The 25,441-nt window shown below is 39.7% G+C and overlaps 1 protein-coding gene across 1 annotated transcript; it reads left to right on the top strand.

The window, feature by feature from the left end:
• The first annotated feature begins 21,302 nt into the window (after window positions 1–21,302).
• LOC148020936 (uncharacterized) lies at window positions 21,303–25,016 on the top strand. Its single transcript, XM_087698760.1, has one exon. The coding sequence runs from the start codon at window positions 21,431–21,433 to the stop codon at window positions 24,629–24,631; it is 3,201 nt and encodes a 1,066-aa protein (XP_087554886.1). The 5' UTR covers window positions 21,303–21,430; the 3' UTR covers window positions 24,632–25,016.
• The last annotated feature ends 425 nt before the right edge of the window (window positions 25,017–25,441 follow it).

Here is a 25,441-nt window from a genome sequence, read left to right as displayed (position 1 = left end):
CCCTATGGGCAAAGACCATCACCAGAAAAAATAGATGGGATTGATAGAATGCATGATGTATGCATGAATGTATCAGAGGTGCGTAGATTCTTGGGAGTATGTGTATTCTATTTGATATGGATTCCTCACTTTGCACATGTAGCCGATTCTCTATATCAACTTTTGAGGAAAGGTAAAAAATTTCATTGGGAAAGAAAGCATAAAAAAGCAATGAAGAAATTGAAGCATCTCTTAAAATCATCTCCTACATTAAGAAAGGCTGACTATTCACATGGAAAGCCTATCATTATTATTGTTGATACAAGCCCAATCGGGATTGGATGGGCAATTGGGCAAGATGATGAGGAAGGGAAAAGATATGCAATTCACTTTGGTGCTAAAGTATTGATTGAAAGACAGAGAAGATATCCACAGGTAAAAATAGAATTATGGGAAATTGTGATAGCCCTTAAATGTGATGAGTATTTTATGGGTGTTCATGTAGTCATTGAGACTAATTGCTTGCGAGTATTGGGTATGATTACTAATTGTGCCACCCCGTACATTGCTATGCTTCGGTGGATTGCGTATATCAAATCTTTGAACCATGAATTTCAGCTTATTGTAGGAAGAGATAACTCAATGGTAGACATGTTATCTCGGGCACGCTACGAGAATGAAGATGGGATGATGGATGAGGAGGAAGAAGATGACCTTCTTGCAGCTGAAAATGATATTGCAAGAGTGAATTTAGCAATGCAAGGTGTTACTACAGCATGAAATGAAGCTTGGACAACAAAGAGAAGACATTTTAGATGTTTTGCATCTTGTGTAGAAATGTTTCTGGAGGAGAAATATGCAGGAGAGTGGCTAAGAATTAGTCAATACCTCTGCACATTAACAAAGTGAGATGAATGGTCAGATAAGGAGTTTAAGAAAATCAAGAGGAAAGCGTATGGGTTTTTCTTAAAAGATGGATACTTATGGAAACATGCTAAAAAGAAACAGGATATGCCATTGCGAGTTTTGGGTGACAGAGCTTCAGAAGTAAATGTTATGCAAGAATTTCATGAAAGCTTGTGGGCTGGTCATAGAGGTGTTTCGGCTACTTTTGCAAAGGTCAAAGAAAGATATTGGTGGCAAGGTATGTATAAGGATGTTGCTCACTTTGTGGAAACATGTACGACATGTCAAATATATTCACATGTGAGACATCGGGATGGATTGCAGCCCACATATATATTGTCTCTTCATTTTAAGTGGGTGGTGGATTTGGTTACAATGCCTACAGGTCTTTCGCAAATGAGGTATCTTGTGCTTACCCGTGAATACTTGACTAATCAAGTGGAAGGGAAAGCTTTACGTACTAAGACAACAAATGATGTGTGTACTTTTCTCTTAGAAGAGATCATTTGTCGGTATGGCTGTGTGGGCAAAATTACTGCAGATAGGGGTGAGTTGGATGCATATGAAGCTCATGATATCTTTGCACGGTTGGGGATAAAGCTTGCTTTAACTTTAGCCTATAACCTTGAAGGAAATGGCAATAGTGAAAGAGGTCATCCACCTTATGTGAAGGCATTGGCAAAAGCATGTGGAGAGAAGGTAAAAGAGTGGCCATGATTGCTCTCTTATGCTTTGTGGGTTGATAGAACAACTCATAGTGCTATTACAGGATATATGCATGCAGAATGGATATATGGTCGAAAACCTATCATGCCAATAGAAGAGATTATAGTCACATGGGTGCTACCTTGGGAGGAGGAGTTGAATCGAGAGGAGTTGTTAGCCTTACGCATTAGACAGTTGAAAAGGAAGTCAAAAGACATAAAGACAACAGTTGCAAAATTAAGGGTAGCAAGGATACAGAACAAGAAACGGTTTGACAAAAGACATAGAATGAGATCAAGAACCATACAAGATGGGGATTGGATATTGGTTTATGATAGCGGTTTAGACAACCAACATAGTGCCATACATAAAGTTTCCAAAAGATAGTTTGGACCCTATGTGCTAAGACATGTATTTGATAATGCTACTTATGCATTAAATGAACTGGATGGGACAGCCATAAAAGTTCAAGTAGAAGGAAAAATAATCAAATTATTCAAGAGGCGGGAATCTACTGCCTATGAGTTGCCAAAATTGAAAGAAAATGGTGGCCATGATACAGGGGATAGCCAGGAAGATATGGAAGATGAAGAAGCAAATGATATGGCTACAAAGGATGAGGAGGACTCAGAATCCAGTGACAACTAGGATTTTGGCACATATTGGAGGATGTGCAAGTTCAGAGGGGGTGGATGTCGTGATGCTATGCAGACACAGTGTGAAAAAGCATAGAATGCATCATCATCCAACTTTCTTATTGATCAAGAGAGTCAATGTGATTTGAGTCATTAGTACTAGTGTGAATTACATGGATTATCTAAAAATACTAGATTTTTGGATAATTTTGGCTTATTTTTTATATTATTTATTGTAAAAAAATATGAAAAAGTTAGAAAATCTTCTAGATTAGGATGGTATGCAAAAAGCTAGTTGCATTCTCAGCCAATTATGGGTTTTTCATAAAAAAGACAGATTGATGTGTTGTTGACAGGCTGAAAACTGCAATTTGAACTGGAAGAAGAAGGAGTGATATCGGAGATCTGTGACCAAGTGTCTAGGTGTCCTTGAGTTTTACCCCCCTTTTGGAGCCAACGGAGCCATCAAATTTGGGTTCCGAGCAGCAGAGAAGGAGCTGTAATTTTGATGCACATTTTGTTCTATGAAGAAGCTCCAGGAGATCTAATGCCTGGAGATTTCTTCTGAGTAGTGCAAAGATTCTAGGTTCTTTTAATATATATTGATTGAGTTCATTGTGCTTTGTCTTTGTCGTGTTTATCTCTTGTCTATTCTCTTTCTTCTCTTCCATCTCCTATTTCTACTTCCTTCTAGCTCTGATCCTCGGTGGATTCAACCTTTCAATAAAAATCCCTCCAACAACGACTCCTGTCCTATCATTTACAAGGTATCCATACCCCTACGAGGTATGTGTAAGATGTGCCATCTCCTCCTACAATCGCACTCATGGGCATAACCAAGAGACACATGTACATTTGGTGTACCCACGGGAGTGGTATCTCTCGAAGTACCACCCATCGGGGTGCCACCTACAACAGATGATTGAGCAAAAGGTGGAGTCACTGGAGTAGACGTCCCCACAAGTGTGAAAAATCCTACAGATGATGCAACTCCACCAGAACGACGAGACGAAGACACTCCATTGATGCCTCCACAAAAACCACCTAAGCCACCCTCTGTCAAAACCTACATGAGAACGAGGAGTAGCACATGTATCTTAAGTTGAATGCAAACTCACTGCATCCACGTCTTTATAGTATCCCTAGAACCACTCTGTCCATCTAGGCCTAGTCTAGAGCGTTGATCTCGTCTACTAGAAATTGAAGCATCAAAGCGTGCTAAAGTAAATCTAACAATGGAACGGCTTGATGGTGTCCAAGGAGATAACTCTTGGTCCTTCATATCTCTGAATTGAGCCATCTGATCTAGAGGCATACCTGTGAATATCTCCTGCAACTCCTCGTTGCTCATCCCTCGACTCATCGTGCTCTCCAAATATCGTCTAAGGTCATCTACATAGATAGAAAGTGATGTTAGCATAATCAATATAAAGATTCAAGCAAAGCATGATAAAATAACTCTGAAAAAAATGATGTTACTTAAAATGCATATTCTAGAGTACCCTTATAAGCAATTCATCAAGGAATTGAGTAGGCGAATATTGCAAGTATGATGTAGTCTATGGTCCTATGTCAATCTCTTGGCACAACTCCGCATATATTGGAAGGTTGATAGACATGTCACCACAAAAGGATGAGTCCACCTCGTTCTCAAAGAAGTTTTGGCCTCTGGTTTTTTTTGTCATCGTTACCCGATTTTGCTTCCTCTACATGCTCCAAGCCATCTTTGACCTCCACTCCTTGCAATATCGACCCCTCCATCTACATACTATCCTCACCTACGCTACGAACACTGCTTTTATAATACATTGTTGCACTTCGAGGAGTAAAAGGCACAACATACCACCATCGAGGTTGTTGAGGGTTTCGATAGAAAATTACATGTTCAAAATCACATACAAGAGAGATTCAACATTTGTGACATATCTATGTCATAATAAAATTTGAAAAACACTTCATGTACCTGTTCATAATGGGCCAGCAAGATAAACGATCATCCATCTTTTTTTAGAATCTATTTCGAGAAATCTAGATGAATCTCATCGAAGGGTTGCCCCGGCTCCTTCCAGTACCACTTTAAACCATTGCACATCAAATATGATCATGGAGAAGCTATAATAATCCACTGAGATAACACCTTACAAGTTTTCAAAATACTCCATCTCATTTATAATGATGTTTGGATTTGTGGCTTGCCATTGACTCTCTTGCTCAATTTTTGCCGTGACTCAATGCAAAAATGTCGCTCATGCGACCATGCCATAGTGTATATTTTTTGTTGTATATTGAAATGGTTAGATTAGTTGTCATATATAAAATCTATGTACGACAGCTTATAAAACATGTGGTCACCTTCCCACTCCTCAATAGAGACCTCCATCCCTTTGTGAGAGGCTGCAATCAAAGCTCCATGTAACTATACCATAGACATAAACCACAACATCTCCTCCATGCCCTCAAGATATCGAATTGGTCAATGGTGCGTACTACATCAAAATTCCGATTGCACTTCTTCCTAATCTTTCTTGGCTTGCTCATACCTAGCGAGCCACATCTCCATGGATTCATGGTGCAACATATAAAAACGATTTACTTTCTCTTCCATTGCAGCATCCATCCTTTTTTCTATCCCATTTCTAACCACCACACCTCCAGCCAATCTATTATCGTTCTTCAGCGTGACCATAGCATACTATTGTCTGATCCACTATTGGTAGACACTGTGAAATATGCACTAATGCCTCCAACACCAACCAACCTTCAGCCATGCTACCTTCAAATCGAGCTCGTTATCGCACAAAGACTTTCAAGGTTTTCATGAAGCACTCCAAGATTAACATCAATCGCATATGGACAGATTCTGCAATCTCCACTTCATCTACAAGATACACCAAGAGGTGGATTTGTATCGTGAGCATGCTGGTGGGTAGGTACTTCTCAAAGAGAGAGACTATCTCCACTACTCCCCACCTTTTGTGGATTCAATAGAGGATGTCTTGATCTCCTTCTATGATATCCATTATACTAAATTTGACAACCTATAAATCATCCTACGTATTTGTGGAGTGAGGCATCTTGCAATTGCGATCGTAGTACAAACTGCCACAAATTAAGAAGAATTATGAACACTGACTAGACTCCAAATAGCAAAAAATGTAGGCCACTTACAATTGAGACAAGTACAAACCTGATATATCTTATTCCAATCATGGAATTATAGCCCTAATAGTTGCTTGTATTTAAAAAAAGTGGATCTGAGAGAATACATCATACCCATCGGAGTGTGGTTAGACCTAATAATTTTCTTCACAATGTGCTCTTCTTCAGTAGATAAAACCCAAGGAGTGTGAGGTAGTTGCAAGTGACCATATGCACACTTGACTGCAGTTAACTATGGCCAAAGTGCCTCCATCTTGCCTACCTTCTTCAAATCTATTTGTGCCCTTGTAGTGTCTCTCTTTCATGTGATATGGTCCCATAGTAAGCTGCCCACATTCTTCAATATATGCATGGGATCCAACAAGTGATTGATCTGTAAGTGGGTCCAATACGACAACTTATAGAAAATCAAGAACCATCACATTCCATTTGGATGTGACTCCGTATGGACCATTTTCAACTTGTACCAGCTTTGGGTGTTCATTGGTATTGGAGGTCATCTAAGAAAAACTTCCCTCAGTTTATGATCCTCTAATAAGAAAGAGGCGTGTCCTTGATATACCATCTTCTTCATGGTTTGTAACCTTTCGGGAGTCTAATTGTGGCCCACATAATGGACATGCATGATAACCTTAGGTAACCAGACCTATCCCAACACCCCTATTTTATGAACAAAAACTTGAATGAGCTATGATAGATATGACCAATGAGAATAAAAGCCTACTTATCTAAGAATGGCTCGTATATTGGCAGATCGTTGACCATCGCACTTGCTCATGTCTTCCATGGTGACCCCTTCCTCCCACAAAATCTTAAGCTCATCCACTAATGGCAGAGATAGATGTTCATATTCTTAACTTTGTGCTGGACAAGAATGAGCAAGCTAAAGATGAGGTGTCCTTTCTTCGTAGAAAGCCATGGCAGGATGTTGTAGTTAACTAGGACTGCCAGCCACATACTGTAAGAAGTTGAGCGGGACCAAATGGGCTCACGCCATCCATAGCAAGACCGAGTTGAAGATTCGTTATCTCTCGTGTAAAGTTTGGAAAGGTAGAGTCAATGTAGCTCCTTGTGCATGAATCTGATGATATTTGTTAGAGTCTATCTATAGATCTATTCTATGTATGCCACATTGTCAAGCTCGCCATGCCCCATGTACGAAATATGTGACATATATACGGGATAAGTGGAAAGGGTCTAAGAACTTTCTAAGGGATGGTTTTTCCTTGCAAGTCCTGTGGATACTTATAAGAACCACACTTTGGACATGTCTCCATAGTCCCGTACTCTCCTCAAAACAACACGTAATTGCTGACACATGCATGGATGCTTGTGTTATGACAAACAATTGATTTTTGTTCTCATTATCTTTTTCTTTTTTAAGTTGTTTGAGAAGGGATTTCTTCTCTTGTAACTCAAAAAAATTAATGTCAACTAAAACGTCTTAGTTTACAACACATAATAACTTTAGATACATGAAAATTAGACACATTAATAGTATGGTTAACCATATATTCCTTTAAAATAAACATTAAAAAACTTTGAGATTTTCTATCCACTATATCTGCTTAAGGTTGATTCTAATATAGGGAAGATGATCGGCATTGATAAAGAAATATATGCCATTTCATATCTAACACCTTTCATAATGTATAAAGATCATAAAGTCAATCTAAAGTGTTCACAAATTGATCCCTTTTGATCCAAATTCAAGAGAGTGCATGGCCTTTCAAATCTAGAGACTATAGTCATATCTAGGTGCATATCTATATTTGTAACATGTCTATCCACCGAATCCTAATGGCACAAATTTATCAAGAGGTAATCAATGTAACTTCCATTCAAAACTCCCTTGTAATAATCAAATTGCATTACCTCAAACTACTTAAGTCTACATCTTAGAAAAAGTTTGACCTCAATCCCACAAGGATCAACCTAAATCAATCCTTAATTGTGACTATAGTCTCCGACCATGGTTATCCAATATTAGTTTAAGACAACTACTTTGCTATCATCTCTCAAACTTAAGTAAAACATTGCATTGGTTTAAAGAGAGTGAGAAATGAGGGGAGTAATATGCATCACCCACTTTATTAATAAGGTATAGTCTCAACTCAAGCTCCCTAAAATAACATTGATCCTAGGATGACACACTAGGATAGTTGATATTCGATCATTCCTAACTTGACCTAATCTAGCATTTCAGATTTTTAATGGAAATCTCTTGGCTAACCGAGACCATTTTGTTGTATAAAAAATCCATGGGCAATTTAAACGCCCCCTTTCCTCAAAGGGTAGCTTTAGATTTCTAACTAACCTAACACAATTATCCACCTCTCTTTGCATTCTTCTTTTCATGTTCTCTCCCCCTTCTCTTTCTTTCTCTCTCTCTCTCTTTCTTTGTTGCCCCTCTGTTTGTTTCTCTCCCACCCCTCTTGTTTTCTCACTCATTCTCCTCTCTCCCTCCCTCCCTTTCTCTATTTCTCTCTTTCTTTGTTATCTTTCATATTTATTCTCTCTCTCTCGTTCTCTCTTCCTTTTCATTTCTTTTTTTCCCTCTCTCATTTCCTCTCTTTCTCCCTCAATGCACCTCATCCTCAAGAAAAACAAACAAAAGAAAAGAAGAAAGAACAAGAACAAACCAAGAGGAGGCAATGTGCTCACCGCAAAGGCCTGAGGATGGATTCTTTGTCTCCTTTTCATGACGGTCCCTCTTCTTCTTTCATGCACTTCCTCCTTTTCTTTGTGAATGGTGGTGGCAGTGAGAATCTCACCTTCTCTCTCTCTCTCTCTCTCTCTCTCTCTCTCTCTCTCTCTCTCTCTCTCTCTCTCTCTCTCTCTCTCTCTCTCTCTCCCCCCCCAAAGCCACGATCTCTTTTGCTCTCTCTCAAAATCTTTGCGGCAAGATGCCATGCTTAGGTTTCGTTCACTTTTTTTTTCACAGAGTGCCGTCGTTATTTGCGTAATAGCGACGCTGCTAATTTGCGTTGCAAATGCCCATCACTATGCCCCTATATCCTTGTAGTATTTAAGATAAAAGCAAATGCATCACACATTATTAATGTGTACATGATTTAAGAGCTCAATAAAATATGTATATGATGGATAATGTAGATAATTCTATAGCCCCTTACTTTGTAAGAATATATTCGTCCACTAAAATTTGATAAAAACCACACTGAAGTACAAAGAAAAGTAGAGCACAAGCATCTATATTATCATCCATGGATTAATTATTTCAATTATAAAAAATAATGGTCATTTGATACATGTTTGATGTAGATAGTTATATATCCCGTTAGTATAGGAATACTTTTCTCCACTAATATATGATACAAGCCACAGTTTCTTGATTCAATTGGTGCCTTTGTATCATCAGAATACTCTTCATAATGCTAGGATGTATTAGCTGAAAACATAACTAAAAATTTATATAGCCAATACTATTTTCAAAACCTATGGAGTTATTACAAGGAGTTTAACTTATTATGCACACATATACTTACATGGTTAGTTTGTAGATCCATATTGATATGATAGTCTTTTGAAAAATTTCTTTGGGACCTCCACATTCATCCCAATTTCTTTTTTGCAATCCAAAATTTTTGGTAGCCCAACCAGTTGTGTTAGTTTCATTCTATGAATTTTATGAACTCTTTTTTGAATAATCTATAGAGTATGTTGATCAATTACTCCTGGACTTACAGCTCTACTTTTTAGCATTTTTATGGAGACAACCACTTTGTTTGATATTTTTCTTGTATACCATCTATTTTTCACTCTCACAACTCCTCTAACTTAGTTGTACCATGTTTACTCTTGAGATACAGGTATTTGCTCATATTGAGTGTTTTTCGTAGCACTTCACACATTAAAAATGTCATTCAAGAGATTCAACAAGTAAGGATATAGTGTTTGAATAATAAGCCATTCAAACCCAGTGCCATTACTAGCATCAATTTATCTATTGTGCTTGGTGTCGTTGGAACATTAAGATTGCTACTAAATGATTCCTCTAGATCACAATGGATTGTACAAGTGAGGCTGATATCAAAACTTATATTATGCATAGCATCAAACTTTAATATTCCAAAAATTCTTTGATATCTCCATATTTTAAAATCACATTTTCATGTTTCAACATATAATCTTAGTCACATAAAGCATGGCATATATAAGTCTCAAGTCTCTCTTTGCCATTCTATGAGAGTAAGATACTTTCAAGTCTCTCTTTAGCATCTCTTTTGAGGGCATAGCTTGGCCATCTTCTCAATCCTAGCCTTGAGGATATGATAATTTCAACTCTCTCTTTAAGATCCCGTTGAGGTTGAGCATGGCTTCAGGGCGAGGTAGTATGAACTCTCTCTCCAATATCTCTTTGGAGGTAGAGCTTCACCATGCACTCAAGCCTGGACCTAGTGGCAAGATAGTTTCAGCTATCTCTTTGAAATGCCCTTGAGGTTGAGCTTGACGTGATGGGCAACTTAGTTTCAACTCTATCTTAAATATATCTTAGGGGTTAGATCTTGGTCATGCATTCAAGCTTGGCTAGTTTAAACTCTCTATTGGAAATCTCATTGGCCTAGAGATTTGGCCATGCACTTAAGCCTAGGCCTAGGGGCAAGATAGTTTCAATTATCTCTTCAAGATCCCCTTGAGGTAGAGCTTGGCCTAGCCATGAGCTCAAGACTAGGCCTAGGGGTAAGATAGTTTTAAATGTCTCTTTGAGGTCCCCTAAGGTAGACCTTGGTCATATGCTCAAGACTAGCCTTGAGTACAATATAGTTGCAACTATTTTATAAATATATGTTGGAGGTGGAGTTTCACTCTATGAGCAAGGTAGTTCCAACTCTCTTTTGGAGATCTCCTTCAAGGAAAGCTTGGCCATGCGCTCAATTTGGCCTTAAGGATAAGATAGTTTCAACTCTCTTTTGGATATCTCTTGCATGTGTTCAAGTGTGGCCCTGAGGGCCATGTAGTATAACTCTCTCTTTGACATCCCCTTGTGGTAGAGCTTGGTCATGTCAATCCTAGCCCTAAGGACAAGATGATTTAAACTCTTTTTTTGGAATATTCTTGATCATCCTAGCCCTATGATCAAGATAGTTTATACTCCCTCTTCAATATCTCTTTAAGGGAAAAGCTAGAAAAAATACGAATAATTTAATAAATAATAATTTCTAATGTACAAGAATAATCTACATGGTTTTTAACAAGAAAAAAAATTACTTTATTTGAGGTTGAAAATGGAAAACACATCAAAAAGAAAAATAAAACCACTTTATTTAGTTTGGATAAATGAGCTCTACACAAAAATTTGCATTATCATAATAGAAATATAGATATACTCTTTGTCCATATCATCCTCAGCTATAATTTCTACTTCACCTTTTGGATCTTTTGCAAGTTTTGATTCTTAAATCCGTTTAACTTTCTTTCTTATATCTTCTTTACCACTTATAGTGTGTTCTCTCTTTGAACGTCCTTTGGTATGCTTGCCCAAGCTCTAATATTAGATTGGGATTTTTCCCACATCATGAAAGTTTCATCTAGCTCTTGATGAAGTTTTGATGTTTCAACCAAACATATCACACATCTATGAGTTTCTAGAACTATTTTTATAATTTCTACATCAAAGAAAGCATCAACAATGTAGTCCCCAATCCTACAAATTTATTGATACATGTATGAATTAATCATGTCTCCTTTTGTTGTAGACCACCATTCATAATATTATAAATATTAAGATCTGGCTTGTCATCACTCGGAACACTCAATATACATCAAATCCCTCGTATTCATGTTCATTTCCAGTAAAGATAAAAACTGACATAATCTTAGGAACATTCTTGAAGGGTGTATCATAACTTGTGCTTCGCTCATTGCATCACAATAAAGCTTTCCATTTTCAAACACCCAAAAATAAGGGCTAGCTTTGAAACATGCATAAGTTATTGAAAGATCTTGAAATACAATTGGAAATCCCATGACATTCTTAACAAACACTCTCAACAATTATACACATGCCCAAAGGTAGACTCTCTATTTTGAAACATCTATCAAAAAAGAAGTAACCCTCCATTTCAATTATTTCCATGCATATTGGCCTATTGAGATCTTGTTCTAGTTGCTTGATTTCCTCAACTTGATCTACCAACCAATTTACATATGCTTTCACATTGGAAGGAAACTTGATATTTGATCTTCCTTGATACACTCAATGCACATTTGTTGTAATCAATTATATAGACTTAATTTCTACCATCATAAATTCTCTACATAACTCTTCCCAAGTATTGCATCTTTCATTGGCAAACATAATGAATATAGGATATAGTTCCACCCACACAACCTAATCTTGCTTAATACTTTTCACCATGTGAGCTATATCAATATTTTTTGTATCTTTGGCACCCTATGAGCTATATCAATCTTGTTTCTATCTTTGGCACCCTTTGCTAGCAATATCTTCTTTTGTAGAATCTCTGTCTATAGCATTTTTATGTCATTATCTAGTAATCCAACTAGATAATGAAAAGCATTAGTAGTGGGTTTTTTCCCATCCAAATTCCTTCCATTGTAGTATCCAAAATGTTGATCCATGTATTATAAATGCCTTCTTCAAGCATGACCATGTGGGAAAACATAACTAACCATACTAATTGATTGGCGCTATAACTATATGAGTTGTAGATAGGTGTAACAACCAAATATAATAAGTGATAAGTGAGTGGCCATGTGAGGATCATAATGACCACTAACATGCTAAGTATAGATGTGTAGACCCACCTAGCCATGCGGTCCATCATCAATGTCTACACATGTTGAGCTTGCTATCTCAACATTCCCCCCTCAAGCACAATTGTATCTCTACAACTCCAAATAAGCTCCTGTGTGGTGACATATTCCAAGTCAATATCTTCTGCAAGTACTTCTCTCTCACAAAGTGGTAATGCATCTCAATGTGTTTTGTCCTAGAATGGAATAGTGGATTTCTAGCTAATTGTATGCTGCTCATGTTGTCAGAATAGCTTTTCCAAACATACCACCTCCAAATCATCCAATAGCTTTTCCAAATCATCCAATAGCTTTTTCAAAAATACCACCTCACATGCTGCCATAGGAGCACCTCTATACTCAGCATTTGTACTCAATAAAGCAACTATAGGTTACTTTTTTCTGCTCCATGTAACTATTGTACTTCCAAGGGAAAATATGAATCCATTGGTAGATCTTCTATAAAACATGCTATCACCCCAACATACATCTATGTATTCAAACACATGCGTATCCTTACTTGCCTCATAAAAAAGTCCATAATGCAAAGTGGACTTCACATACCTCCTAACTGCATCCAAGTGATGCTTTCTAGATATCTGTATAAATTCACCAACAAGACCAATATCATTGGTCAAGTCTCACCTTGTGATAATCATGTACATAAAACTTCCTACTATCCTCCTGAACATAGTAGGGTCTTCTATCTTGTCCCAACATCAATATTCAACCTCACATTTTACTCTAGTGGCACTAGAACTCCACTAAAAAAGGCTTACATGTTGTCATACCATACGTGGACAATAAATCCGTGCCATACTACACCATATGCCATCATCACATCTAATCACCTCAATACCAAGAAAGTACCTCAACTCACCCAAATTCTTCATCTCAAACTTCTTCTTCAAAAGCTCTTTAACTTGAATAATCCTAGTGTCACTTTCACATGTACTAATCAAGTCATCTACATAGATGACTACGATGACCAAACATGCATCTCCCTTTCTCACATAAGGTGAGTGATGAGCATTAGAAATATCAAAGCCAATGTTGACAAGATACTCTTCGATCTTATCGGACCATGCTTTAGGTGCTTGCTTCATCCCATAGAGTGCCTTCTTTAACCTACACACATATGTCGGATGCTCTAAATCCTCATAATCTATTGGATGATCCATATACACCTCTTCTTGAAATTCACCATGCAAGAAGGTATTCTTGACATCCATTTGTTGTAAACTCCAACTGTTAATTGTTGCCAAAGTAATCATACATCTAACAGTTTCCATTGTAGTGACTAGACTCAATATCTCTTCATAATCTATGCCAAATGTTTCAGGATAGCCTTTTGAAACTAGCCTAGTCTTTATACTTGCTAACAAAACCATCTTCATTATGCTTGATTTTATAAGCCCACTTATAACCAATAGCTTTTTTACCCTTAGATAATGGTACTAGATCCCAAGTCTTATTGGCTTCTAATGCAACCATCTCCTCATCCATTGCTGCATTCCAATAAGCATAGCCAAGAACATCCTCACCAAAACAAGTAGTATCAGCATACTCAACCACCTTTACCATGTAAGCATAATGGTGAGCTGCATAACCTTCAAAACTAAATCTTTTAATAGGGTATCTAACATGCTAGACCTGCATACCACTAGATCACTCACTTGAACCTTAACATTATTATGTCCTCTTTGTACACCTGGTGTCTTGATTAAAGGAATACCAATATCATCGTCCAAACTCTCTGAACCACTGGAATCTCCATCAAATCTCAAATGACTAGTAGATGCATCATTCCCATGTGACACTTTCTTCTTTCCTTTGTCTTTACTTGCAACACTTCTAGATGTGCTTGAAGTTGTGGAGCTACTCCTTAGTCTCCAAGACCAAGGGCTAATTGTAGATGTAGTATCACATGATGTTTTTGGTCCACTAAGGCTCCACCATTCTTTCTTTTCTTTTTTCACATAACTATCTTCATCATTATCATCACCATCTAATGCATTACCACCAAATGCATACCAATTTCTCATCTCATAAAAAATAACATCCTTACTCATTGTGAACTCACTTGTGACATGGTTATAACAACTATATCCTTTCTGGTCTAATAGTATCCAATAAAAATACATTTTTCATCCTTTAGATCAAGTGTCTTTTGCAACTCACTTGACTTATAAACATATGCAATTGCCAAACACTTTCAAGTGTGACACATCAAGCTTCTTGCATGTAAAGCATTCTTTAGGAGGGTTGTCCCATGAACTATAGCTCTAGGAGTTCTATTCATAATATAGATAGTAGTATGAATAGCTTCAAACCAAAAGTATTTTGGCATATTCTTTTCAGCCCATCAAAGCCCCTTTGATTTCTACAATATGTCTATTTTTATTTCTCTACAACCCCATTTTCTTGTGGGATATATCTACTATTGGGGGTAAAGGCACTTGTGCCTAGCCTCTCATGTATTAGTTACACTGACAATACCCGCACCGTGTAATGGTTACCTGCACACCTTTACATTTCAGTGGTATGTGCCCATGACTATCACTTCCTTATTTATTATTTCAGTGATATTTAAATAAAGAGAAGGCCAATCACACATTGTGATGATCGGAGTTCCCACATCTTGTTTGTGTGTGTGTGTGTCTGTGTGTGTGTGTGTGTATGTGTGTGTGCGTGTGTGTGTGTGTCACTCTTTCTCCTTCCACCATAGCTCTTGCTTTTGATCCATGCTTCAACTTTAGAGCTCACTCGCTTCAATTGCTGGTATCAAAGCCATCTTTCCCGACATTACTTCAACTTGTGGAGAATACCTTCAGTTCACAATTTTCATGGCAGCCATGTATCAGCTTTAAGTGATATGTATTATGGTTCACTTGCTTCCTATCTTCTCAAGGAATTTTTGAGAGCTTTATTGAGCTCCCCCTAATCTCCCCTTGAGCCCCATTGGAATTAGCACAACCATCAAAGCTCCTAGGATAGTAGGTGCAATTTGTGCTAATAGCGCTACTCTCCTTCCTGCTTAGATTTTCTTCATGCTATCTCATCTCCATCTTCCTCAGATAGTAGGTGCAATTTGTGCTAATTGCGCTACTCTCCTTCCTGCTTAGATTTGCTTCATGCTATCTCATCTCCATCTTCTCGCATTGCTTTTGGCCTTGGGCAATCACTTGGCATCATTCCCAGTAGTTTTGGCATGAGTTTGGGCATCACTTGGAGCTCTTGGGTTCAACCATTAGCTAAAAATTTATCATGATTTGTTATAATATAGTTTTGGACAGACCTTCACTCATTGTCGAGAGGTCACGTATGTGGATGTCTATTTGATGTTGGATCATTTGGGGATACTATGTCAATGTCTTGGAATGCTATCAGACTCATTGTAAAATGGTTTTGGTAGTATATACTTTGTAGGACCTAATTATTAACTATGGGCAACAAAAGATACACAAATGAGCAACATAAGAAAATTTACTTGTTGCACTTGTCCTTAGGAACATGGTGAAATTTCTCACAACCAAAGATGCACAAAATAAGTATTAACCAAAGATACACAAATGAGCAACAAAAGAAAATTTTCAAGGATAGCCCTTAATATTCATTAAAAAAGGGTTTTGGTAGTATACATAGTGTGGATGAGCTATTTCTCATTAGAGTTACTCAAGCCATATTATTAAGAAGAACTTGTATTCTATTAAGTATTAATAGTGAATACATAGTCTAGTTCTTTGGTCTTTATACTCTATGCTTTGTGTCTCACACTCTCTTTTGTCTTGCTAAACCTAATCCCCAACGGATTGGAGCACTAAACACACTACTCTTTGACAATGTATTCAATTAAATGAGAAAGGGTATGTGTACATGTGTTCAATCGAGCAAGCAAGTGTGTGTGTGTGTGTGTGTGTGAGAGAGAGAGAGAGAGAGAGAGAGTAGAGTAGTTTGTTATTGTCCACGAAAGGTGAAATTATGACCCATGGGACCTTTCCAGATATACAATAATTCTCCTCCCCCATCGTAGGAAAGGGTAGCTACGGTGAAAGAATGATCTATGCAACGTGGTTCTCCCGAAAGTGTAAAATGCAGGTGATGAGAGCCGCTCAATTCGATATAGGAGTAGTGGTAAAAAATTGGTGAAGTGGCTCATGTAAAGGGATATCAAAGTCAGCTCGTATGTGTGCATATGCTAGGCATGTCATAATCATGTGCTCCTCTGATTCTACACTCTGTAGTCCACACAACTTGCATAACCTCGTCTCTCTTGCCTGCCCACTCCATGCAGCTGTCTCGATCAATAAAGTGTGTGATCGAGTTCAAAGTGGTGCAATACTCCATCTAAATACCACTAAGAGTGGGTTGGCTATGTATGGCTACGTGTGTGCCTCTACCTACATGTAGGACTCCCAACATGAAGGACAGATATGCATATTGTAATAAGAAAGTTTGCCATTTGTTCCCTTGCTTTGATGTTTTGCTTGATACGCTCGTAAGAGGTCTGATTGAAATGTGTACATGCATATATCTTTGGATGCCATATCTAGATATCTATCAACTCCCCACCCTTCAAACCATTTTCCCATATCCAGCACCCATCCTGTTGAAAGTACTTTACTTTTCCATATTTTTTGTAGGCATGTACTAGCATCCCATGCCCATTTGGGGAGCCTACTGTCATCCATTTGACGTACTCGAGTGGCATATCTTAGTACTCAGATCATAGCATATACCTCAATTGGCCAACGGCTAGTTTCCAAAAGCATAAGTACATATGGTGTGCTGCTTTTGATGCCCAAATGTCTACGAATAAAAGCTTTTTGCAGCTTCTCAATGTCATTCTATGCAGATGAGGAGATGCTCCCCCCCACATTCCACTCGATATAATACCATCTGTAGAACATATGCATCAAAAATCATACATCGTATTTTCCAGCATTTAGTATTTGTACGACTACAGCCATTTTCAAAGTGATAATACTTGCTTTTCCCTACTGCTAATCGCTGCTCCACACATGTATGCCATCTGTGGTGTGCAGGTATCTCAACCCCCAAGTATTTGAAAGTAGATACTACCTCTATAGACTGTCCTACATAATGTACTTTTGGTGGAGTCTTTGATTGCTTGGTGCGCGCAATCATTAGCTTTGTTTTTGTTACATTCACCGTCAAACCACTATCTTGACAAAACTATTCAAGAATCCCCATGAACTGTTGCACACGTTCCCAGTATAGGTAAAGAAGACCACATCATCTGCATAAAATAGGAGCAAGTTGGCAAACATACCAATATGCTGACTTTTGGCTTTCTCTTCATTCATAGCTGTGAGAAGTATTTCCTCTAGCTTATCAATGCATAAACCAAATAATGTAGGGGAGAGCGGGCAACCTTGTTTGACTCCCATATTACTCTCAAATACTTATTACATCCAGTTGTGACCTCTCAGGCCGGCACACCACTCGTTGATATATCTTGTAAATTCCCTTGCATAGATCATTTGGGGCACTTAATTCTTGCATTCATTTCCATAAGCCAACCCTTGGTACGGTGTCAAAAGCCTTCTTAAAATCCACAAAAGAGCAATACAATGTTGCTCCCTTAAGCCAACTCTCATCCATAAGCACAGGTAAAGTAACCAAATGGTCTATGGTGTTATGACTAGGGCAAAAGATTGCTTGTCCATAAGCTCGTGTGTTATTACTTTCTGCCCATTTACTCAATTGTATTTCCAGGATAGTGCTGAATAGCTTTTCCATGGCTAAAGTAAACATAATCGTGCCATGGTTTGTGAGCAAATTGCAATCTGCTCCCTTATACAATGGTTGTATCCAATTCTCCTGCCATTCTTGGGGAAAACCATATGCAAAATCATGATGTATCACATGCAACATAAGCAAACTCGTCTGCTTTGTTTTTCGTTTCAACATCTCTGTATTCAATTGCAAATTATCACATGCTTTTCCATTAGCCATCTTGTTGAGGACTGCCTCCAATGTTTCTAAAGTGAACAAAGCACTAAATGGCTACATATGTACATCACATTTGATGGGCTCTTCCCCTTTATGCATGTAAAGTTCTATAACATACGATAGCATGTCAGCATCTATAAAATCCCCCATAACATTTGACCATTTGGTTCCATTCTTGCCTTGGACATTTCTCAAACTCCCTAGCATCTTCACTTTCTTTGGCCATTACATATCGTCATCGCTTTTTATGCGTGAGAGAATTATATCATTTTTCTGCCTCACTTCGTTATTGTCCCTTAGGGAGGATTTTCAGCTTTCTACGTGTTGGCTTACATTCATTATCAAACCACTTATTGCATAGCAATCCTTTGAAATTTTTGTGACTACTCTTTGGTTTCCCAAAAACCTCTATAGCCATATTTGACATTGCATCTCTCAGATTAGCCCATGTGCTCCTAGTAAGATTGCTCATAAGACTATCAAGGTGACCAACATATGCTTGTTTCTTGTCTACATCAATATGGAATGCACCAGTACCTACTGTGTCCTGGCATGTCCTACATGGTGGCAAATATCAAGTGTCAAGCCCAAAGCTATATGATTCGATTTTGGATGTTTTTCACCTAACTAGAACTCTTTGATCATGTGTACCATTGCATAGTCTACCACATTGGAACCTCCATCAGCTGAGTAGCACATGTATCCTTCAGTATCGAGGAAACAATTCGTACCATTCAATATCGGTATGTGCAAACCATTAACCATATCCATCAAAGCACGTCCATCAGTGTTAATGTCTCTATCTGTAGGCTATCTACACCAATGTCAATCTACATCCACAACCTCTTCCTTGTCTAGCTCATCACACATTATGGGTTGAAATTGCATACATCCAATACACGCATTTAAGTCACCTAAGACCATCACATGTCCTTGTTGTATATATGTGCATGCATCCATACTCAAATCTTCAAAAGTTTCTTCCCAATCCACTTCATGTCGTGCATAGAAGGGGGACTCCTTATGTGGAATGTAACATCCCGCAATGTACATCAGTATAGTGTGCTTGAGCATAATCCATATGTACCACTTATGTCGGTCTACTTTACATACATCAGTCATTCCTTCCAAATGACATTTGTATATGCATGCAACTCCTCCTTGCCCTTTTTTTCCTACATGTGGCTGATATGTGCTATGAATTATTTACCCTTGGATATCTGGAATTCTATACGTCTCCCGCTCCCATGTCTCAGCGAGGAACACAATGTCAGCATCACCAACCATAGCATTACGACTTTCAGCTTTATGCCATGGAAACCCTTTGCAATTCCAAAACAACACCTTCACAAGTGTGCATCTCCCATGGGTTGTGCATCCCTATGCATCATTTGAAGTGTTATTACTAGATTTCTTTCTCTTATTGTATTTCTTTCAACGTTCCTCCTGTTGCAGGGGGGTGTGATCCTCATTTATATAAAAATATGCTCCCTTGAGGTATACTTGACTACTTTCTAAAAGTATAGTTCTCTTACTGCATCCAATAGAGTGCATACAATGGTTGTTGCCTTTCCATCATCTTTCTTCTTGCCCATATGTCGAGCACCAAAGACAGGTACATCTGCCATGGAAAAATGCTTACCAAAAAACTCTGTGACTTTTGTAGTAAGAGATAGTGTAGTCTCATTATCTGTTTCAGGAAATCCCCAAATAACCAGGTTTTGGGCCCGCTTTTCTATTTCTTTACGTTCACGTGCATCCACCTCACCTACCACTACATCAGCACCCTCTACGTGAAGTACAGGCATGTCTCCATTTGGGAGAGTATGTGCTACTACTATGGCCCATGTTTTTAGTGTTCCCATGCATGTGCATGTCACCATACTCGTTTCCAAGTTTGTGATGCTCTTGGCCTATTCCTCAGCAGTCTGTTCAAACTGTGTATTCTTGCTTTCCAACGCTTGACACTTGAGAGCCAAGCGTGTGATTTCTTGATTTTGTGCATTGATTGATGCCAAAAAATTCCATATCCCATCATGTGAGATTTCTCCAACACATGGCTGCTCCAATTACATGCTAGTAAAGAGAGGTGAACATGTGGTTGTCAAGTTTGCTTTGCTACGTGTGACAAATTCTCCCCTCCGAGAAAGGTGCTCGTTAGTATCTCCAACCGTAATCATGTTTCCTGGTTCTCAACTTCTACGGCAATAAGCAGGGGACATGGGAATAAACACACACACACACACACACACACACACACACACAGAGGAGAGGAGAGGAGAGGAGAGGAGAGGAGAGGAGAAGAGAAGAGAAGAGAAGAGAGAAATGATAAAAAGTAAATATAACCTCCACTCATCCTTGAAGAGAAGGCCCTCTTCATTTCTCAAATACCAAACTTCTTCTTATGCCACATAGGCTTGGGATCCTTTTAGTTGGTTAAGGATTCCCAAAGCACAGCTCTAACTAATATATAGAATAGACACCCCACACTCACCCTTCGAGAAAAAGCTCTCTTTTTGACAAACTTTTTCTCCTTGTGCCACATAAGCTTCCTAGCCTTCTAATTGGTTCAGGATTCCCAAGGGAAAGCTCTAAATCATATATATTCGAAGCAACAATTGACCTATGTGCCTATGTATCCCCAATGAGCATATGTGGTCAAGTGTGAAGCAAGAGTTCATTTTTAATATAAAAGGGCAGTCGAGCATCCAAAGAAGTGTGCAATGAGCCTAAGATGTCATTATCTTGTTTCTTATCTTATCATAATACAATCTCCATACTTACATGACTTTAGAAGTTCTATACATCATCCTCTATGTGTTCCAAAATTTTGTTTGTTGCAAATAATGGCCACAAGGAAAACTCATTCTATCATTGTTTATATATGAAAAATTGTGTTTCTAGATGAAAAACATGCGAGTCTAGGAGATTGAGATACAAGCTACACTTATAACTCTCCTAGACTTGGCAATATACGTTACGGACCAAGAGACTAGCACAACATGATTGCAATAAGTGCTAATTTTACTTGTTTTCATAAACATGATTATCTTCTACCATTTATAAGATCCTACTTGTCTTTGCGACAAACCTATATTACTAGTGACGACTTCGTATATATTTATCTAGTCAAATTAGAACCCTAGTTTAGATCCGAAACTGCCTACAGGATAACTAGAATTGCGTGTGCAGGAGAGACTCTTCCTTATACGTCCGCGTCGAGCAGCACGCAGGCATGATTTGCAAATTGCGAGCGTATAGGAGACGGGAATTGGGCCTATCCAATTATCATCATGTATCCCGACGTCCAGCACACAGACACGATTTGCGATCAGCTGAGGAATATCAGTGCTACTACGCGGCAGCTCTTGCTCGGTCTCTCTAATGTGTGCGAGCGGCTCAGAGCCACGACGTGCGACCCACTCCTCGACCAGATCGTCTTACACAGAAGCCAATGCCGCAAGCTGGCCTCTTCCTACCGTCTGGCGCTTCAACTCGTGGAAGCCCGCATCCTGCAGCGTGATCATGATGAGATCTATGGCCGCTTCCCGGACAGCCTAGTACAGCTAGATGCCAAAGAAGTGCTGGATCTCTCTCTCAGAGCTATGCTGCAAGCTATGCAACGGGGTGAGCGGTTCATCCAAGACTGCAGCAGCGCGGGCGGCCACACATGGTTGCTGAAGGCGGTTGGTGGGCTTGCCCTAAGCACCGAGGCTGTCCACACTCACCTCCATGACTTGATGTGGTGCATCTATATTGTCACCATGGCAGTGGAGCGCATCATGGCCGACCAGGCCAGCCTAGATGGCAGTATGTCTATGATTAGATGTCACGAGAGCTTGCAGGATCTGCCCGGTTGGCAGTGCGGCAGTACTATTGAGGAAGCCATAGTTGAGATATGGGAGAACAAGGACATTGATGATGATTTGAAATCTGTCCTGCAGGTCCTCAGCAAGCTGAGAGCTGATCGGAACATCGATGGAAACCATGCTCGCATTGCAGACTTCTTGTGGAAAAGACTCTCTGACCACATGATGCATTACAACAAATTTTCTCATCTGGATCCTAATGGATTGCGTGAATCCCTGTGGATTGATGTTGCAGCATCTGGACTGCGACAGCACATCCATGATGTAGTCGGGGAAGGTGCATTTGCCAAGGTGTCAAAGGTGGAATGGCTTGGAGGGGAGTTCGCAATGAAAGATTTCTTTCACGTGGATATAGTGCAATTTGGCAAAGAGGCAGCAATTCAAGCACAGCTACAACACCCAAATGTGCTACACTTGATATGCTGCGCATCAGGTCCCAATAGGTGCAGCTTGCTGATGGAACTCATGCAGGAAGACCTCCTGTCTTTTATGAACAAGAGGACAGCTGCTGGCAAGGATCCACCCTTCTCTTTGCTAGAGGCAGTGGACATCATGCTGCAGATATCCAAGGGAATGGAGTACCTACACAGCCTGAATGTGCTGCATCGCGATCTCAAGTCCAACAACATCTTAGTAGGTACTGGTCATTCCTTAAACCTCGATGAGGACACGCGCCATGTCCATGTGCAAGTGAAGGTAGCTGATTTTGGGATGGCCAAGAGCAAGCAAAGAAGCTCCATGACCAGCAGCTCTGAAGTCCAACGAGGTGCCACTCGTTGGAGAGCACCTGAAGTATTTTTGAATGAACCAGAAGATGACGACGATGACAATGATGGTGTAGTACCAAAGCTGCCCAAAAGAGGTAACTATACAAAGAAGGCAGATGTTTACAGCTTTGGTATGGTCTGTTCTGAAATCCTAACAGGGAAATTGCCCTTTGAGAAATCGAGATTGATGGGCCTTTACAGGAGACTTATGGCTGGTGAGAGGCCCACTCTGCCTGATACGTGCCCTTCAGCTCTGGCTTCTTTGATCAAGAGGTGTTGGCATGGGAATCCCCTGCAGCGGCCCTTGTTTCCACAAATCTCCAGGATACTCTTGTATTTCAAGGCTAATCTCGTCCTCACAAATCAGAAGGATGTCACCATATCTCGTTCGCCGGCTTTCCTCCCTACAATTCAAGCTGTTGTCGATATGCCTAGCTTGGGTAAAACATGTGCTGCTGCAGCATACTATAAAAACAGTTCCCTGCACATAGTCAAGGAGATGTACCAATGCAGGCTGGAAGATCTTCTGCAGTTTCAACGCTCCGCCCAAACAGGAGTTCCTGCGCATGAAGAGGCCCAATCTCGTCCGATGGCGACTAATATGCAGACTGTCGTGGAGGAGTCTAATGAAGATCTTCTGCAGTTTCAACGCTCCGCCCAAACAGGAGTTCCTGCGCAGGAAGAGACCCAATCTCGTCCGATGGCGACTAATATGCAGACTGTCATGGAGGAGTCTAATTTAACTGCACATGTTAACTACTCAGCGGATGAATCCTCAGAGTCGTCAGTGGCGCCATCCGTGCAAAAGAAATCAGCTTTTGGGTTTCTTGGAAGATTCTTCTGCTGGTCGTGTGGAGCTGCCCATAGGCCGGGAACTGACGTCGAATCATTTTTGCAGCAAGCAAGAGAATTCAGCTACACTGAGCTACAAAATGCTACCAACAGCTTTTCAAGACCTATCGGTCAAGGGGCATTTGCAAAAGTCTATTGGGGCAAGCTTCCCAATGGTCAAGAAGTTGCTGTAAAGAGATTAATTCAGGTTTCTCAAGGACAAAGTGAGTTCATGCGTGAGCTGAAGATCCTCGGTTCTTTGCGACATCGGAATCTTGTGCCTCTGCTGGGCTGGTGCACCGAGGAAGGATCGTTCCTTGTGTATGAGTTCATGCCTAATGATGATCTCAACACTCACTTGAGAGTAAGATACAGCTATGAACTTTCTGATGATCATGATCAGCCCATTATGGCATGGGGAAAACGATACCAGATCGTCTGTCAATTGGCATCAGCCCTGCACTATCTGCACCACGACTCTGGATACAGCACTATTGTGCATCGGGACGTGAAACCCTCCAATGTGTTCCTGGATTCCAACTGGAATGCCCGCCTGGGCGATTGCGGCCTATCATTCATATTACCCCGTCATGAAGCTAGCCGACGAGGCAGAGTCGCAGGAACTCTCGGTTTCCTTGATCCATATGCCATTACAACAGGTAGATTCGGAGCCTGGTCAGACGTCTATGCATTCGGAGTTACAGCACTAGTGGTTGCAAGTGGAGAACCGGTTTTCAAGAAACTGGACCGCACAGAGGGCTGGTCATCTGGCCCATTTCTTTTACGAGATTGGGTCTATGAGCTGTATCACAAGGGTGAGTTGCTAGCTGCTGGCGACACTCGGCTCCGCCAGTGCTTTGACGAGCTGCAGATGAGGCGCTTGTTGGTAGTAGGGCTGGCCTGCACTGTGTCTGCCCCTGTTCAACGCCCCACCATGCAGCTGGTTCTCGATGTTCTCAAAGGGACATCTTCCTACGACCTCCTCAAGCCTCAAGGTATATTGAAAAACCGAAATATTGGCTCTTGATGTATTGAGATCGGGGTGCGTTCCTGATCCTATGCTCGCGCAGACAATGGAAGGGTTGCAGCACAGACCGATTTGATTGAATTGCCAATCAATCACATTAGAGGGTGGGGCCGATTGTGTGGCGGGTACCGAAAAGAAACAAGGGTGCATAAGCATGCACAATTGCATTGCCCTTTTGCTCTTTAATTTGACAGTCAAAATAAGAAATGCACACGGTTTTGCGTGATTGCTTGATTTTGCTTGTTTGCTAATTGCTACTACAGGTATTTGTCAGATAGTGTCCAATAAATATGGCATTGTGATGTGTCCAATGTAGTGAAGTATCATCATTATTGGTGTTTGTGCATTCGTTGGATTTATCTTCACATACATATGAACGAGCATTGACTTATGTTGTGTTGTGCAATGAGCATTATTGTTTCTTTCGTGTTGTATTCTGAAAGTCTAATTAATTTGTTAGATTCAGTGTTGTAATATTTTTGTCAATTCGCTATTTGGTTTTAGTACGAATCGATTTTTTATATGCAAGGCTGTAAATTGTATTGTTAAAAGGTCAAATCGTTGCAACAATCGATTGTATTCATATGTTCCATACACTCAAGCTTACCATCTTGCCTAAAGATCGATGAGAGGAAAATAAAAAATCGGAGAAAAATAGAGCACGGTAGCTTCATCTCGGTGAGTTGCGGTGTTGTGTTAATCACAAGATTTGTGCAGAGTATATTGTCCCACATCACACTATGTCCAATGAAAGGATGGTGCATTGTTGCTTGTGGCTTTCAAGGTGCCTAACATGAACTATAGCCAATC

The sequence above is a fragment of the Lygodium microphyllum genome, chromosome 18 (assembly GCF_053477565.2).
Source record: "Lygodium microphyllum isolate KBCC chromosome 18, Lygodium_microphyllum_v1.1.10, whole genome shotgun sequence".
Classification (NCBI taxonomy): domain Eukaryota; kingdom Viridiplantae; phylum Streptophyta; class Polypodiopsida; order Schizaeales; family Lygodiaceae; genus Lygodium; species Lygodium microphyllum.
Note: the sequence above shows the minus strand (reverse complement) of the source record. Positions and strands in the feature narration are given on the sequence as shown.